Raw genomic sequence first — 16486 nt, forward strand, 5'->3', positions numbered from 1 at the left:
CACATTTTTCAATCAGTGCCAAGTTTTGTTCGGATTTATAAAATTGGTTCCAGGCTAATTAACAAATCATAAATACAATTCAAGTCCAAACCAAACCCATAACTTCATCACTGATTTTACAATATGTGGATTAGTTCACACTTTACAAACGACATATCTCTGAATTACAGATGTTAAAAGCATGATACCACAATGGATTCAGAATTACACTAAGCCGCACCTTCAGTACACTCACTTCTATTGATCAGTCATTGACTGGGTCAGTACTACCCAATAATATCAGTTATCCATCTTAATTTATAGAAAGGTAAGTGCCAGGGCCCTTCTCAGCAGGCCACTAACTGCCTCTTTCACCACCCCACTGCCCCGCCAGCGCTGCTAATGGCAGTACGAACATAACTACTAACCACCACACTCCTACAAATGTGACAATTCAGACTATTCTGCCAACTCAAAGGTACAATAATTGTGTGGACGACAAGCAATATTCATTTTTAATGCATACCGAATAGTTAAACAGCTATTGTTGTTCTCATCTCAAAATTCTACAACAGCTCCACCATGTGGCAGACTTATTAAGAGCAGGTGCTGAGAATTAAGTGCTGGTGTCGGGCACCTGAAATGACCGGCTCAAATTAAGCACTGCCTCCGCCCCCCACTAGATTGGCAATTTAAACAAATCTCACACCTGAAAGATTCCAACCAGGAAGTTTAAGGCAACTGATATGTCCACCCGGGCCTGGTCCCTCGCTGCCACGTCCAGGACCGTCTCATTGTCAGGTAGCATGAAGTTCTCATTGGGGGCCATGGACTCGGTCACACTGCCAATCATGACAGCGATGATGGAGAAGGTACCTGCAGTAAGGGAAACAGACTCTTTAGACCTTGAGCGCTATGTTGTAAATACAAAGAAACACTCAACAGCTGTGGGCCACATAAATGCGGTCATTCGGACACAGAATTCAAACAAAGGTGTAAATTATGCGGCAGAGTTGACTAAATTATGCAGCATGGAAAAGCAAATTATGCAGGATAATGTGCCATATTTTGCAATAGCATTGCTTGATTATTTTGACACTTTTAAAGACGGTAACAGGCTCTGACCATAGATCACCTTATTGGCGCCAGTTTAAAACCCAATCACAACAATAAGCGAATCAAAGATGACCAGTCAAGCTTTGTGTATGGCCTTCCACTACACAGGAACATGCATAGTCAAGTTTTAAGTAACTCCTGAACAGTTTGATCTTGAAACTAGTTATTTGGTTAAAATCTGCAGATTATGCAGGAGATTATGTATTAGGTGGCAAATGTGGCAACTCCATATGAAGAGGTGTGGCTCCGCGGCCAGGGCGACTGACGCTGGAATCTGGGGATCACGGTTCGATACCTGGCTCCAGCGGCAGGTTAGCCCAGCACCTTGTAACTCTGGGCAATAGCTTGCTTAATCTTCCCGACGGCCCCCAGCGCCTAGAGACCCTTATGGGTGATTGTGCGCTTTACAAATGTGGATTATTATTATTATTATATTTATGCAGAAAACGCTGCAGTTATAGAATTATATGATTATATGTATGTATTTGTAAATTTCTTGTATAAATATGTACTTATGTATCTATGTATTTATTACTTTAGTCCTACTGTAAAAAAAAAAAATGACGCACCACCCTATATTTCACTCTATACCTCTCAATACATTCTCTACCTCCACTTAATTCATTCCAAACCTCATTTTACTACTATGATCTCCTAAACAACCCTTCTACATTCTTCCCTCACCTATCCCTCATCCCACAACAACAATTGTACTACTGTGATCTCCCAATAAACATTTTCTAGACTCTTCCCTCTTCTATCCCCCCATTATCCTATTTAATCCAACTAATAGAGTCACATATCCACCACTCAAATTTCAGTATACTAATCCGCCACTAATCCTTTGTGGGTTCCAGAGTAGTGTGCTACTCACCAAAAAAGTGCTTTGACGCCACGTCATGGGTAGTAAGCACTATATAAATGCAATTACAATACAATACTTAATTCCAGTGGCTCTGCGTATGAGTCCTGCATTACCTGTGGCATCCATAGATTGCATCTTTCCCCATGGATTGGACTGTCATCACACCCCTGGCTTCAATTGCGGCCTGAGCTACTGCCACCACCAAGAACTCTGGTTTTCCATCCCACTAGCCCTGGCCTGGGTGAAAGGAACCAAGGCGCGTGCACCCATGCCAAAGATGGAGCACACCCATCTGGAGTGGAGACCACTGGAAGGAATGCAGTTGCAAGGGAGACCATGGTTCCATGGAGGACCCAGGAGTTACTAGGCCTCACCTGGAACTGTGCATGGAAAGGGAAGTGGCACTGCTCTGCTTTCTTTGTATTGGACGAGGGTCTAGCATGGTGCTCTAATGAACACTCATGTTCAAACACAGCTCTGTGCACTGTTGTTTCTGTTCCTTTCATTATGGCTCAGGACCCCCTTTCCTTTCTGGGCCCAAGCTAGCCCTGGGGAAATGGCACATCGGGTCATAAGCACTGAGAGACCTGAAAACCATGTAATAGTTGAGAGAAGAGAGCTGAAATAGGAACAAAGTTCAGCACAGTTATGCACATATTAGAGAACTGAGCCAAGGAGGTCTTCGTGGAAGTGCCATTCAGGTGGAAATACTGCGGATCTCCCTTTAATGTTGTCCCTGCACTAGTGTGCCAAACACAAGAACTGGGCAGGAGGCCAACTAAACTGGGTAGGATAAATTATAACTTCCTTCAATTAGAAAGAAATGAGAGATGGATGAGGCAGGCATCAAGTGGAGAAGATGTGAGGCTCTCTGCGAAGCCGCAGAAGGAACAATGCCTGCTCTGTGGAAGAACCCGATCACAGAAGGACCAATGGGAAGTCAGTCACCAGGAGCTCAAAGGGGCCATCTTTGAGTCCTGCACAGGCACCTCAGAAGACATATGCTGCACTCTCTTGTGAAATCTGATTAAGGACAGGCAGTTAAGCAGGACCTTCAGGGCAGGTATTGTACTGCTAAGGAATCATGGTTGGGGGGCGGGGGGACCCTAGTAGACCTAGGGGGTAATACCAGATCATCATCCAGAAATGAATAAGAGTATAGTGGTTAAACAGGGAACATTAAGCAACAAACACTTAACAATAACACTGTACACATCACGAGCAATGCAGTTGGGGAGGGACTGAACAGCAAAAAGGTCATGCCTGACTTTGGAACCAGCAGGATGCTCTACAAATCTGAAAGAACTGCCTACAATAAGGAACAGGAGAGGGGTACAGTGGCTTCTGTGTGACAGAGTTGTGATAAACTAAGATTCAGCTACAAGGCCATGAGCTCGTCAATAAACTGGGGGCACAAGAGTAAATCAGACCCCCTATGCACAGTGTGAGAAACCACTGATGAATTTGGTACAAAGGTGATTGTTGTCAAGCCAACTACAGTTGAAGGGCCGCAAGCTGTGAGTGAACTAAAGCAGAAGGGATAGCAGAAGACACAATAACAAGGAAAGAGACACTTATCCAGGAATCTTGGCATGCATTCCACACGAGTGGGCAGAATGATAAGGAAAAAAACGGATATATTAAGATAGGAAAACAAAACGGACAAATACATCATCTCAGTGATCAGAAATGAAGTGCTGCCAGGAGGGAAAGTAGAACAGGAGGCTGGACAAGAATACTATAGCAAACAATATAGAAGTAATGTCCAGATGGCTTTTAGGGCGTGTGGTACCATCTGGGAACCAAAAGGAGTTGGTAGGAATTACACTGAAATTAATCATAGCTGACCTCAAAAAAACATCAGACAGAGGGAAAGGAACACAGGTTGAAAAAGATAGCCTACATCAAGACATAAAGGGCTTTAAAAGTACAAAGTTAATAGAATGGTGCACTGAGCACACAAATTGAAATAAAGAGCGGAGGATACAGAAGGAAAGCCATATAGTAATAATTTAAGGATTGTGGATCTAACTGAGAAGAACAAAGGCCATAAAGTGAACCTCCTTCTGGAACAACAAGGTTGTACAAGAGTTGTGCCCTACAAGTATGTCTTAATTGTTCTTTTTTGAAGGCATGACACCCACCAGTCCACCACAAGGGGTGACCCACAGAGCACTAGTAGCTTGATTGTTCAATTAGTGGGATGAGTGCACCATACTTAAGAGGAGAATAATGAAAAGAGCTATTGAAACCTAGCATGAAAAAAGGGATGAGCTGGTTGACCACAGCTGGTGCCTCCAAAATATGAGGAAGATATTCAAAAGGTTTTAGAACAATTGCACAGCATGGACATATACCAGATGCTACTACTCACAGCTAATATTAGGTTACTGCTGGACAGCAAATCTTTTTTTAAAAACAGACTACCAGAAAGCATAGATTCAGGTGATGGATGTTGTAAGACAAAAGTCTGACATCTCAGCACATCAAAACCAGGACTCGATCAGACGGTAAACGTTTGAAAGCAAAGATAGTGGAACAGAGCCAGAGGACAACATCTGCATGCGTTACAATCCTGGGAGAAAGTCTGCTCCAGATGGTGGTAGGAGAACGATGAAGACCCTGACAATGAGAGTGATGCTTAGAAAGAGTGGCTTGGTCAGATTGTTGGACTGAGCACTGGTGTTGCACAATGATCCAAGTTGTAGTTCAGGCAAGTGATATTTGGTAGCTGGGACTCCGAGCCAGTGGTTAATCTGTGCCAGTGAGGGGCACCAATACTTTTTTTATGGGACTGGGCCTCTTTTCAGTCGCTCCTGCAGGTTTTGCCTCCCACAGGACTCTTGTTTAAATCACGGACGAATTTCTGGACTATTCTTTTGAACTGTACAAATGTTCACCTTTTATATCTGACATAGTGAAGTTTTTATTTTAAATCAAAAGTATGCCGTGTTATTGCTTCCCCAGTGCAACTGCAGTATCACCACCCAGAAACACTTTCCTGCCCAGCTCCTTCAAGCAGAGACTGCTTCCTGCATGAACCTGCCAGTCCAGGCACCTTACACAAGCCACTAAGGCTGCTGCTGGGCTCCTTGGCAGCACCGTAACCTGCAGCCTACTCTTGAAAATGGTGCTCTAGCGGGGAGTGGTGGTGTTGTGCAGCAGAGGTCACAACACGCACCACAAGGCAGTTAAGGCACAAACTGCTAATGTTCAGGCTGCTGCCACCCTCCCCTCTTGCAGCCTCTGGAACTTGGCACTCATAGCCCTCAGCTGGTTTCAGCTGGTGTTCCACACTCTTGACCAAGTGCCCTCTTGCTTGCAGCCCCAACCCCTCCACCATCCTACTTCAGGGTCTGCCGGGGTTTGCGAAAGAGGTCTCAAGCTCCTCTGGGCCCAGGATGAGTACTCCATAGCCCAGTGTCTCATTCCAGCAGACATCAAGCGCACCCGATGGAGGGGTTGAGGCTCCACTTCATGCAGTCGACCACTTGAACACCGCATTGTCCAGAACCAGCAACCCCAACAGGAACACCGAGGCAAGCAGTCGCCGGCCGGAGGGCTCTCTTCTGGTCTTCCATAACTTTTTCAGTGCCTCTCCATGGGGACACTATAAAACTAGGCACTCAGGGCAGGGGCTTGTCCCTGCAAACTGTGCCCCCTCTATTTTCAGGCACTATGTGGCTTTCAAAACCCTGCCCGCTTCTTCAGGGAAATCTCCAAAGAGGATGTAAGGGGGATGGAGCTGAGGTGAGACTTGTAGCCAGGGAGGCCCTGGGAGAGAGGGAGTACTCTTGTGGGCTATGACACAGGAGAATGAAGGTGAAGGGATTATGCTGAACTACTGGGCAGATTGAGGTGCCAGCAAGTTAGACACTTGGAGGAACACTACTGGATTTGGGCAAAAACTCTCACTGGACAATTGAGTGTAAAACACTTTCTAAATTGTCCAGTAAATTGAGGGTCACAGTAGGCATTCTCCACGTACACCCCTCCATTTACAAATGTTTGCATCAGGGAATACACTTAGGGCCATATTGTTAGAGTCTCAGGGAACTCAAAACACTGTTTGCCAAATAGATGGGTGTTGTGTTGCTTTTGTTCGTATTATTTTTAGAGAGAACACATAGGTTTTGTTTTTGTTTTAATTGACTTCAGTAGATGTATTGTTATGACTTTTGTATTTGTGGTTTATTTATTATGAGGTATGATGTCATTTCGTACAGAACACCATTGCTTTTTAAATCCTATGGTCGAACCTGGTACTGTTTTAAATAAAAAACAAATACTTCAAGATAATGACTCAGACATGTTTAGTGTTGGTATTTGTGTTTTTTAGGTATGAGGGGGCACAGTATACGTTGAATGCTTGTACAAATGAACATTTTTAAATACAATGTTAAAGCATAAGAAGAAAGCAAAGTGTTTGAAGATACATTCTTGTTTTAAATGCAGTAGAATGACAGACAGTGAAGAAGCTCAGACTGGCTGCCATAAACCTTTCCTTTCAAAGAGGTGATCACAGTCTTGAATAGGTGGGTTCTAGGACTGTGAATTTGCATGTTAAAAGGATAGAATCCAGCAGGAAGTCATACACTATACCGCTCCCAAGGTCTCCAGCCTACATAATTAGGAGAGGGGAGCGGCTTGTTTCGCAAAACAAGATTAAAAAAGGCACCTAAAGGTGTGCTTCAAATCATGACATTTTGTGAACGTGTAGTTTGTATTGTAATGGATCACAAACCACGCGACTCTCCACAAAATGCCAAAACAGTCTTTAAACGTTACAGAAACAGCAAAATTCTGCTGAATTCAGTGCGGTGGAACAGTTTTGTGGAACCTGCATGAATCTGTTCCATGTGTGAAGCTCCTTCACAGGCGTGTTCTGCAGTTCACAGCAGTGTTTCTCCCCATGCCTGCCTGGAATGATGCATGATCGGTTATAAACCTGCATGTGGGGACCGTGTCAGGATTCTACACGAACACGCTTCGGTTGGTCACCGGTCCTCAGAAGCAGCCAGTCTGAAGATTAATTGCAAGGATGTTTGCATCCTCCAGGTGAACTGACATTTTATTGCCTTAATGCTCCTGCTTCCGAAGCAACAAGGCCATCTCAAGCCAAGCGCTGCAATCTGGTGGCCACTTGTGGTAGAGTCAAAAGATAGCTCCCTAAAGTCACCATACTAAAGCACCCACCCAGTAGCCGAGTTCTACTTAGAAGACTTTGCAGTCTCCCAGACCACTCTAAAGTCCTTCCAATCATTGGCAGATCCATTGGTGGTAGCACTCTGCAATACATGGGGTCTAATTTCCATTTTGCTACTTCAACCTGCACAACAACTTTCAGACCCTCTTGGCTCCAATGTCGTCCCTCTCAAAAGCAATTGGAGGAGAACTTTCCTGCTTACCTAAAACATGTATCATTGGTTTCAGAATATGCCTTAATCTCTTAATTTTTGGGAAAGCAATGGAGACTAATCTTTCTTCCAACCACTAGAGACCAGCCAAAGAGGGGCACTGCAGTTTTAAAGTACTTAAGTTTGGGTACAATAAAAATGCATACTGCGTAAGTCTGAGGGGATGTTATGAAATGACAACGTGTGTTAAGGTAGGACAGTCATCGCCAGGTCCATCATGCGGGACGGGGGAGCCAGGGCGCTTTCACCCTGGCCCGCAAATCTTAGGGCTCGCTTCACAAACACATAATGGATAATAAGACAGAAGGCGGGAGTTGTTTCTTCTTAATGCAGCTAATGTGACATCACCACTCAATAAGTGAAACCTGAGATTAGCCCCTCAAAGATGTTAGCCCCTGCTACACCAAAGGTTCCGATATGCCTGCGGACAGTGTGCCATCTGAGAAGTAGAGACACACTGTGAGAAATAAGATGTAAAGATAATTAGATAAACAAAGAGAAACACTGTGGACAAAACAGAACAGGGGTGTGAGAGAAAGAAATGAGATGAGGGGATAGGTGGGATGAAAGGAATTGAGCACTCCCATAGACGTCATCTCAAGTGCATAAGCCCCATCACACACACACAAAAACAACAAGCACCCAACCACAAGCCTACACAAACACATACAAGATGTAGCAAATGTTCACCCAGTATTGTCCGGCTTGCATCCTTAAGAGGCTCTGCTCACCTGCGGAGATGTGCCGCGATGTCCCGAAGATGGAATACAGTAGCACAGGGTAGAAGGAGGAGTACAGTCCAAACACTGCAGGGACACTGGCAAGGAGGGCATAAGCCAGACCTACAAATAAAAGGAAGAGAGAAGAAAACCCATTAATGCACATTCTTGAGACCAGGATAACAGAGAGCAAGTCATCATAAAAGCTGGCACTGTCGCTTAGCTTCCAAATCCAAAGGAATACAAACAGCCACCCATGTGACTGGCAATTTACCAAATATCAAAGCCTAGTTTAAGCTTGTTACTCAGCGCAGGCAAACTGGGTGATAACTAAGAAAGTGGAGTGTGGCTCAATGGTTAGAGCGGCAGACCCTGATGCAGAGTTCTGGCCAGGGACCAGGGTTCGATTCCCGCCTCGGCGGGGTCTCGGGCTCAATTTCCTCGGACCTATTAATTCTCGCCTCGGTGCCTATTCTAATCACGGGCCCCACGCTGCAACTCTGGGCAATAGCTTGCTTAGCCTCCACACCGGCCCCAACAGCGCTAAGGATGCCTGGCTTCAACCTGGGGGTGCCCAGGAGTGGACACCTCACAGGGAAAGCCAGGAGGGGTTCCACAGCGGTATGAGTATCAGCGCCAGGAAGCCGAATAGGCGACACCGCAAGGTGACCATCTGGTGACAGTGCGCTCTATAAGTATAAGTACCATGACATTTAAGAAAGGCAGATATACTTCTGGTCGAGCAATGTTGGAGCATGAGTTATAACTGAGCACACCTGACCACTCTGGTGCTAGGTGGGAAGTTAACATCCACCTAGATGACAGTGAAGCTAACACGGAGGTAAAAGTGCCTGCAGATGACAAAGAGTAAACAATCCAGAAATGGCACTGTGTTTAGACCAAGAACCCCACCACCTCTTCTGCAGTCAGACAACTCTGTATTGAAGGGTATAAGGGGGTGGATGTGTCTGAAAAAAGACAGAAGATGACCACATAAATAATCCCGGACACTTCTCCTTTGGCAGCTCAATCAATCAATCAATCAGGGAATTGTAAGCGCACTACTCACACACGAGGGTCTCAAGGCGCTCGGGCGGAGTGGGGTAGGGGAGGAGAGGTAGCAGTTCCGCTTAGTCGAAAAGCTAGGTCTTTAGAGCCTTCCTGAAGGTGTTCAGGGAGGGGGTGAGTCTGATGTTGATAGGGAGCTCGTTCCAGGTCTTGGCTGCGATGTAGGAGAAGGCTCTTCCCCCTGTTCTTAAACCGTTGATGCCCGGGGTTTCAGTGAGGGCGAGGTTGGCTGAGTGGAGGTTTCTTTTGGGTATGTGGAAGGTGATTCTTTGGTTGAGGTATTGGGGGCCTGTGTTGTGTAGGAATTTACAGCTGTGGGTGAGTATCTTGAAAGGGACTATTTTCTCCATGGGAAGCAGTGGAACTTCCGTAGGTTTGGCTGATGTGCTCGATGCGGGGGATGCCGAGCACGAGTCAGGCTGTGGTGTTCTGTATCATCGGGAGTTTGTGGAGGAGGGACTTGTTGATGCCAACATAGAGGGCGCTTCCGTAGTCCAGTCTTCTGGTTTGAGTGCATGGGTGACTGTCTTCCTTGACTCGGGGGGGGGGGTCCATTTGAAGCAGCTGGGGAAGCTGGAAGCTTCACTGTGGAACCCTTAGCTGTGCATGTGAGAAGGACAGCATTGGACGCTGGGTGGTGGAGGCAGAAGAGGATGCAGAGGTGCACCAGAGCTGTTAAAGGGAGAAATGCTTGGAATGCGCTGAACCAGTGAGAACCGTACAGAGACACAAAGTATATCTAATACGCCAATCATGGAAAACCAAACCATGAACATAATTTACACAGGGAGCACTTGCCCTTCGGCACTGATCAGCTGTGGCAAAGGGCCAAAAGCATCTAGACCAGCAAAAACTAAATCTAGCACACAGCAGAAATATAGGAAGTAGAGGCAAAAATACAGGGGAAACCACGCCAAGGATGCCAGGTCTAACAATCGGACTAGTATAAAACTATCCAAAATCCACCAAAACAACTTTCATATCAGGCTTTTTAAGTTCTTCTTCAACTCCTGCTTGTATCATGATGTTTGCCTCTCCAAGCCATCAATACGCCCGCTCATCTAATCTATTCTGCCAATAATCTGATCCGACATGGTTTGAATTTTGCCTGGTATTTGTTTAAGAAGCTTCTGTACCACCGCCGTCCGGTCCTGTACGCTTTTGGGGTTGGTTTCAGCCATGTATTCAGCCTCTGTTGCTTTGAAGGGTGCTCCTTTAATATATGGGAGCATTGATGGAACGCAAAGTGCAATTTTAGACCAGTGATGGAATGCTTACCCTGCTTACGTCATAGCCCTAGCCCCTTCAATGTGGATTTCTGCAATAAGAGCAGCAATTGCTCTGTGGTTGTGATTTAATATCACTCTGGGGGGGTGGGTGAGCACACAAGGTGCAACCCTGTCTATTCTTAGGGGCCCTGCATTTCCAATTTACAGCAGCCTAAATCCTTTGATGGTTTGTCAGAAGCACAGTTCTTGAGTGTTGGGATGTTAGAATCATAAGACCAATGTTTGCAGCCTCAAGTGTATGGATAGCCTGATGAATCGATGGATAACTCTGCCAGTTCCTCATTGGCAGGGGCCTTTCCATGTATTTCCCATGATTATTCATGCAACCCTCTTGCTTCTTCTACTACAGTCCTAGTGTGCTGATGAGACATCAACTACCAAGCTCCCTCAATGCATTTTTGATTCTTAATGAGTGCACGCCTGCTTTCAGGAATGATTGTCCAGGCAAGTTGTTGCTTCTCTTTGGAGTAGCGGGAGGGTCTATAGGGCTGGAGGGCTAGATAAGCTGGCATTCTTCTAGGAGGAACCTATACAAGCTACAGCCCCTGACCTTTTCTGGTCAAAAAGTCTTTTCACTCTCTGAAAAAGCCCTCCTTTGACTCAGACAGCCTGGGGCACCTACTGGAATAAACAGCACAGCTTTACATGCAGCAGAACTACAAGTTACCCAAGGAACTGTGCTGTGTCTGAAAGACAGCATAGGCGCAAGCTCAGTACTCCGCGACAACACATAAGAGGTACAGCAAAAAGCCAGCTGACAGCAGTGCTGGCTGAATGTCCTCTGCCTGGAATGCTGTAAGGAATGGACAGTCATGCTGCTGCTGCTCTTAGAAGGCCCAGCGGGGCGGCTCTTGCTTGCCACTGCAGTACTACAGAAGGGAACCCCTGGCCAGTAGGGGGAGGATGAAAGAGAGGAACAGGGCAGGGCATACGAGTAATCTTGCTCTAGATTCCAGGACAACGCTGAAACCAGCACGGCATGCTGCACATACTGAGGCAAAGAAGAAACCGGCACGGCAATACTGCTTTGCATTGTGGGCGAGGTGTGCTGCACATACAGAGGCAAAGAAGAAACTATCATAGCAATTCTGCTTCGCATAGTGGACGAGGAGTGCTGCACATACTGAGGCAAAGAAGAAACCGGCACGGCAATACTGCTTTGCATTGTGGGCGAGGTGTGCTGCACATACAGAGGCAAAGAAGAAACTATCATAGCAATTCTGCTTCGCATAGTGGACCAGGAGTGCTGCACATACTGAGGCAAAGAAGAAAGCGGCATGGTAATGCTGCTTTGCATAGTGGGCGAAGAGTGCTGCACATACTGAGGCAAAGAAGAAACCGGCATGGCGATGCTGCTTCGCATAGTGTGCAAGGAGTTCTGCACATAATTAAGCAAAGAAGAAACCGGCAAGGCAATGCTGCTACGTAGTGGACGAGAAGTGTTGCACATACTGAGGCAAAGAAGAAACTGGCTTTGGCAATGCTGCTTCGCATAGTGGGTTAGGAGTTCTGCCCATACTGAGGCAAAGATGAAACCGGCATGGAAATGCTGCTTTGCGTAGTGGGTGAGGAGTTCTGCGAATACTGAAGCAAAGAAGAAACCGGCAAGGCAATGCTGCTTCGCATAGTGGGCTAGGAATGCTGCACATACGGAGGCAAAGAAGAAACCGACAAGGCAATGCTGCTTCGCATAGTGGGAGAGGAGAGCTGCACATACTGAGGCAAAGAAGAAACCGGCATCGCGATGCTGGCATGGCGATGCTGCTTCGCATAGTGGGCGAGGAGTGCTGCACATACTGAGGCAAAGAAGAAACCGGCACGGCAACGCTGCTTCGCATAGTGGGTAAGGAGTGCTGCACATACTGAGGCAAAGAAGAAACCGGCAAGGCAATGCTGCTTCGCATAGTGGGTAAGGAGTGCTGCACATACTGAGGCAAAGAAGAAACCAGCATGGCAATGCTGCTTCGCATAGTGGGGGAGAAGTGCTGCACATACTGAGGCAAAGAAGAAACCGGCATGGAAATGCTGCTTTGCGTTGTGGGTGAGGAGTTCTGCACATACTGAGGCAAAGAAGAAACCGGCAAGGCAATGCTGCTTCGCATAGTGGGCTAGGAATGCTGCACATACGGAGGCAAAGAAGAAACCGACAAGGCAATGCTGCTTCGCATAGTGGGTAAGGAGTGCTGCACATACTAAGGTATAGAAGAAACCGGCACGGCAATGCTGCTTCGCATAGTGCGCAAGGAGTGCTGCACATACTGAGGCAAAGAAGAAACCAGCATGGCAATGCTGCTTCGCATAGTGGGCGAAGAGTGCTGCACATACTGAGGCAAAGAAGAAACCAGCATGGCAATGCTGCTTCGCATAGTGGGCGAGGAGTGCTGGACTTAATGAGGCAAAGAAAAAAACGGGATGGCAACGGTGCTTTACAAATGGAAAACAAGGTAAATGAGGTTTTAATATCTGCTTTACACATAGATGGAAATGTACAAATTGGCTTGAAAATGGTGCTTATGGAGTAAACGTGGAACTGAATCATCATTGGTGCTTGTGTGCTGAGTTGGCCAAAGGTACAATACATAATAGGAGCAGAGTGAAGTTGCCATGACAAGGAGTGCATGGCATAGTGAAGGAAACCTTGAACTTGCACAGTCATTCTATGGCAAGATGAACGCTGGCAACATGGCATGGTCTGTTAATTCATATACGACTAATAGAAAACTCAGTCATCGGACCTAGGGCCCGCACCCACTCCCTGTGATCATTTCAGAGACATCATTGACAACAAGCTCACCATGGAATCACAGATCAATCCCATATCCTCCACCTGCTTCCTCACTCTGCGCATGCTACATACAATCTTTAATTGGCTACCCCTACACATGAGACGCACCGTGACACAGGCCCTTATCACCAGCCAACTGGACTACGACAACGCCCTCTACATAGGAATCTCTGCACACCTCCTACAGAGACTACAGACCGTACAGAACACCACAGCCAGACTCATCCTCTGCCTTCCCCAACAAACCCACGTCACATCCCACCTCAGGCAACTTCACTGGCTCCCCATACAGAAGAGTTGCAAGTTCAAACAGCTGACCCATGTACACAAGGCTCTACACAACTAAGGACCTCCCTACATTAACCACCACCTGAACTTCCACCAACCATCGAGAAGACTACGCTTGCCTCCCTTTCACTTGTCAAAACTCCTCGCATCTACTGAAGCAGAAGTGGAGGACGCTCCTTCTCCCACATTGCAGCAAAGACCTGGAACAGCCTCCCCAGACACCTCTGGACCATCACCTCACTTCCGGAATACTCAAGAACGCTCAAGACCTGGCCGTACGAATAAGCCCCGGGATAGCCTATTGGGTTATTAGCCGCACCTCATGATTGAATGGAAGATTGAGGCCTGCAAGATCAGTAGCTGGAGCCAACAGGCAACCTGCATCAATCTTGCATCTTGAGCATCCACCTGGGCTCTTGGTCATCTGGCGATGGACAATGGACATGCCTATAAAGAGCCCTCACCTACCTGTGTATATTAAGCAGGACAACTATTCTCTTTCAGCAGCACAGCTGGCAGGCTGCGTTATTGAGAATCCAGACACCCTGGAACATGTGAGCGCCATTCAGAGACATCTTTTATGCACTTGGTCCCATAATGATGGCACCCTAGCAAATAATAGAATTGACATTGAAAACAGTGTAAAAAGTACAGGACACGTAGAAACATACCTTGTGGAAGCTGCATGATTCCAACACTGAGGCCAGACATGATGTCTCCGAGGAGCCATTCCTTGACGCGGTACTGTGGGAGCCAGCGCAGCACCGGGATGAACTTCAGCAGCAGGGATTTGGCAATAGGTCCCGAACATCTGGAAGGATTGAAGGTAATGGTGAAAGTTACAAGTCACTGGAGCAGGACGCATTTCAATTTATGTGGGTTTGGTTTTGCACAAAAGAGTATGGGTGAGAGGAAATGTATAGGTGCAGGAAGTTCTATTGGAGGACAGACATCATGGAGCTGCACACAGAGGAAGAGGAGTAACAAGATAGAGCTCAGATCAGGAGCACAAGGGGGGGAGAGCATAATGCAAGGAACGACACAGCGGGTAGATTTGAAAAAGGCTGGAATGGATGCAGAAGTATACAGGAGGACGCTGAAGTGATAAACATGGTCAAACCTAGGGATGAAACAAGGATCAGAAATGTGTAAGATCAAGAAAGGAGTCGCAGGGCAAGAAGTAAGACCCAGAACAGCCAAACAGAGAGAACTGGAAAGAGATTGGACAGCACTGAGCTGGCTGGGAGTGCAAAAGTCACAACAGAGAAGGGGAGGTACTTAGGAGATGGAGTACATAGGAAAAGTGGTGGCATTCTAGCGCTAACATGACATAATATGACAACAATCACCAGGGCCGGCTCTAGGGCGGTGCGACCGGTGCCTCCGTACCGGGTGCAGACTTCGCGTGGGGGCACCTGTTTGCTAATTTATATTGTGCTTACAAGAACCGCTACCGTGTTCCTGGCCCCCAGCAAATTTTCAGACAACAATTAAAAATGTCAAGAAAGCTCCAGAATACAGTTCTACCTGGCGAGATCGGAGTTTTGTCTAGTAGAAGTTTCGACTTGTGGAAGATTTGATTCATGGTAAGGTAGCACAGAGGGTTAATATGCCTGCTGCAAAGAACATGTACCATGCAGTTCACAAAATGAATATAATGTAAACAGGTCAGTGGGTTACTGCTTTTGTCATACCTCCTTTTGTTAGTTGCAGTTTACTGTGAGCTAGTAACTGTCATCAAAGAACTGCGTGCAGACTTCAAAGCATTGATGAGAGTGTATGGATTTTTTCCCCAGACGTTCATTATTCTAATGTTGCAAAAAGGGTTCATTTGGGTACAAATCAGGTCTTGTTATTAAAGAGAGCCCCAATCCATTGCGTTACATTTTAAATTCAGAGTTTGTGCCTCTCCAGACCAAGTACTCTTCAACTATACTGCCTACATGTATGGATGACATATGAATCCACCCCTTGTTGCCTCTGTCTTATGTAACATTTCCTATACACTAATTTACACACCTATGACTGGCTCTGTGTAATGTGTGTGTTATGTAAAGTGCTCTGACGCCCTTCACTTTTATGAGTGACGCTATAAAATTAATTAAATGCATCTGAGAGAGAGTGGTTATGGAGACTGTTAAAGAGTGGTAGGGAGGAAATCCATGGCGGAGGTGGTCATTGGAGGGCGCCAAAAAACATTGTTGCAATGGGCGCCACCAGTGCTAAAGCCGGCACTGACAATCACACATTTACGACACCACATCCAGGGAGGAATGGTGGTGGAGACCCTAAAAAGACATGTCAGGGAGACCCTGGGCGCTTGAGTCTCATGCATTTCTGTAGCCCATGGACAGGGGACCCTTGGCAGGTGAAGAGAAGGTGGTGCCGCATTAGAACACGTGACCGAGAGATACCCTCACGATAAATAAACTTTCCATCCATGATCAGGATAATTCTGTCTCACGGTCTCCCTGATAGAGGAACGATGCAGTGAAGACCAATGATGATCGGACAATGGCCGAAGAGCAGGAGTCTCCTGGCCAACAGGAGGGGTTCACCTCAATAACGCAGGACTCTAGAGTTCAAAGCAGAAAGTTTGAGCTGGGGAACATAGTCTTTACAAATTTGTTAATAACTGAGGAGCAGTCAGACAGCAGTGTCTCTGGGCGCTAGGAAGAAGTGAGACCAATCAACTCTTATTTTTATTTTTATTTAATAAAGTGCAGACATAGCACGAAGGCATCGGCGGGCTTTACAACAGTAGAAGGATACATGGGTTACAGCGAGTTACAGTTACAGTCATTAAATTTAGCTGTTAACATTGCTAGCTGTGTGCAGGAGTTACCACATGAGACAATTACGGCAGTTAGTTAAAGGTCGTGCATAGTTAATGCAACGATATAGATGCTGGGGGTCACATTACAAAAATAGTTCAGATCCGGGTAGAGAGAGTACTTAAG

General features: G+C 46.4%; 1 protein-coding gene across 3 annotated transcripts in view; it reads right to left on the bottom strand.

The window, feature by feature from the left end:
- Positions 1-16486, bottom strand: part of LOC144782429 (solute carrier family 26 member 6-like) — a 235226-nt gene that overhangs the window by 142375 nt on the left and 76365 nt on the right. For all 3 annotated transcript variants that reach the window (XM_078661782.1, XM_078661781.1, XM_078661783.1), the window contains exons 3-5: positions 14198-14337; positions 8109-8219; positions 689-855 (exon numbers count right to left, since the gene is read on the bottom strand). In XM_078661782.1, coding sequence (XP_078517908.1) covers positions 689-855; positions 8109-8219; positions 14198-14337 — 418 coding nt within the window. The remainder of the gene's footprint in view (positions 1-688; positions 856-8108; positions 8220-14197; positions 14338-16486) is intronic.

The sequence above is a fragment of the Lissotriton helveticus genome, chromosome 9 (assembly GCF_964261635.1).
Source record: "Lissotriton helveticus chromosome 9, aLisHel1.1, whole genome shotgun sequence".
In the NCBI taxonomy this organism is placed as follows: domain Eukaryota; kingdom Metazoa; phylum Chordata; class Amphibia; order Caudata; family Salamandridae; genus Lissotriton; species Lissotriton helveticus.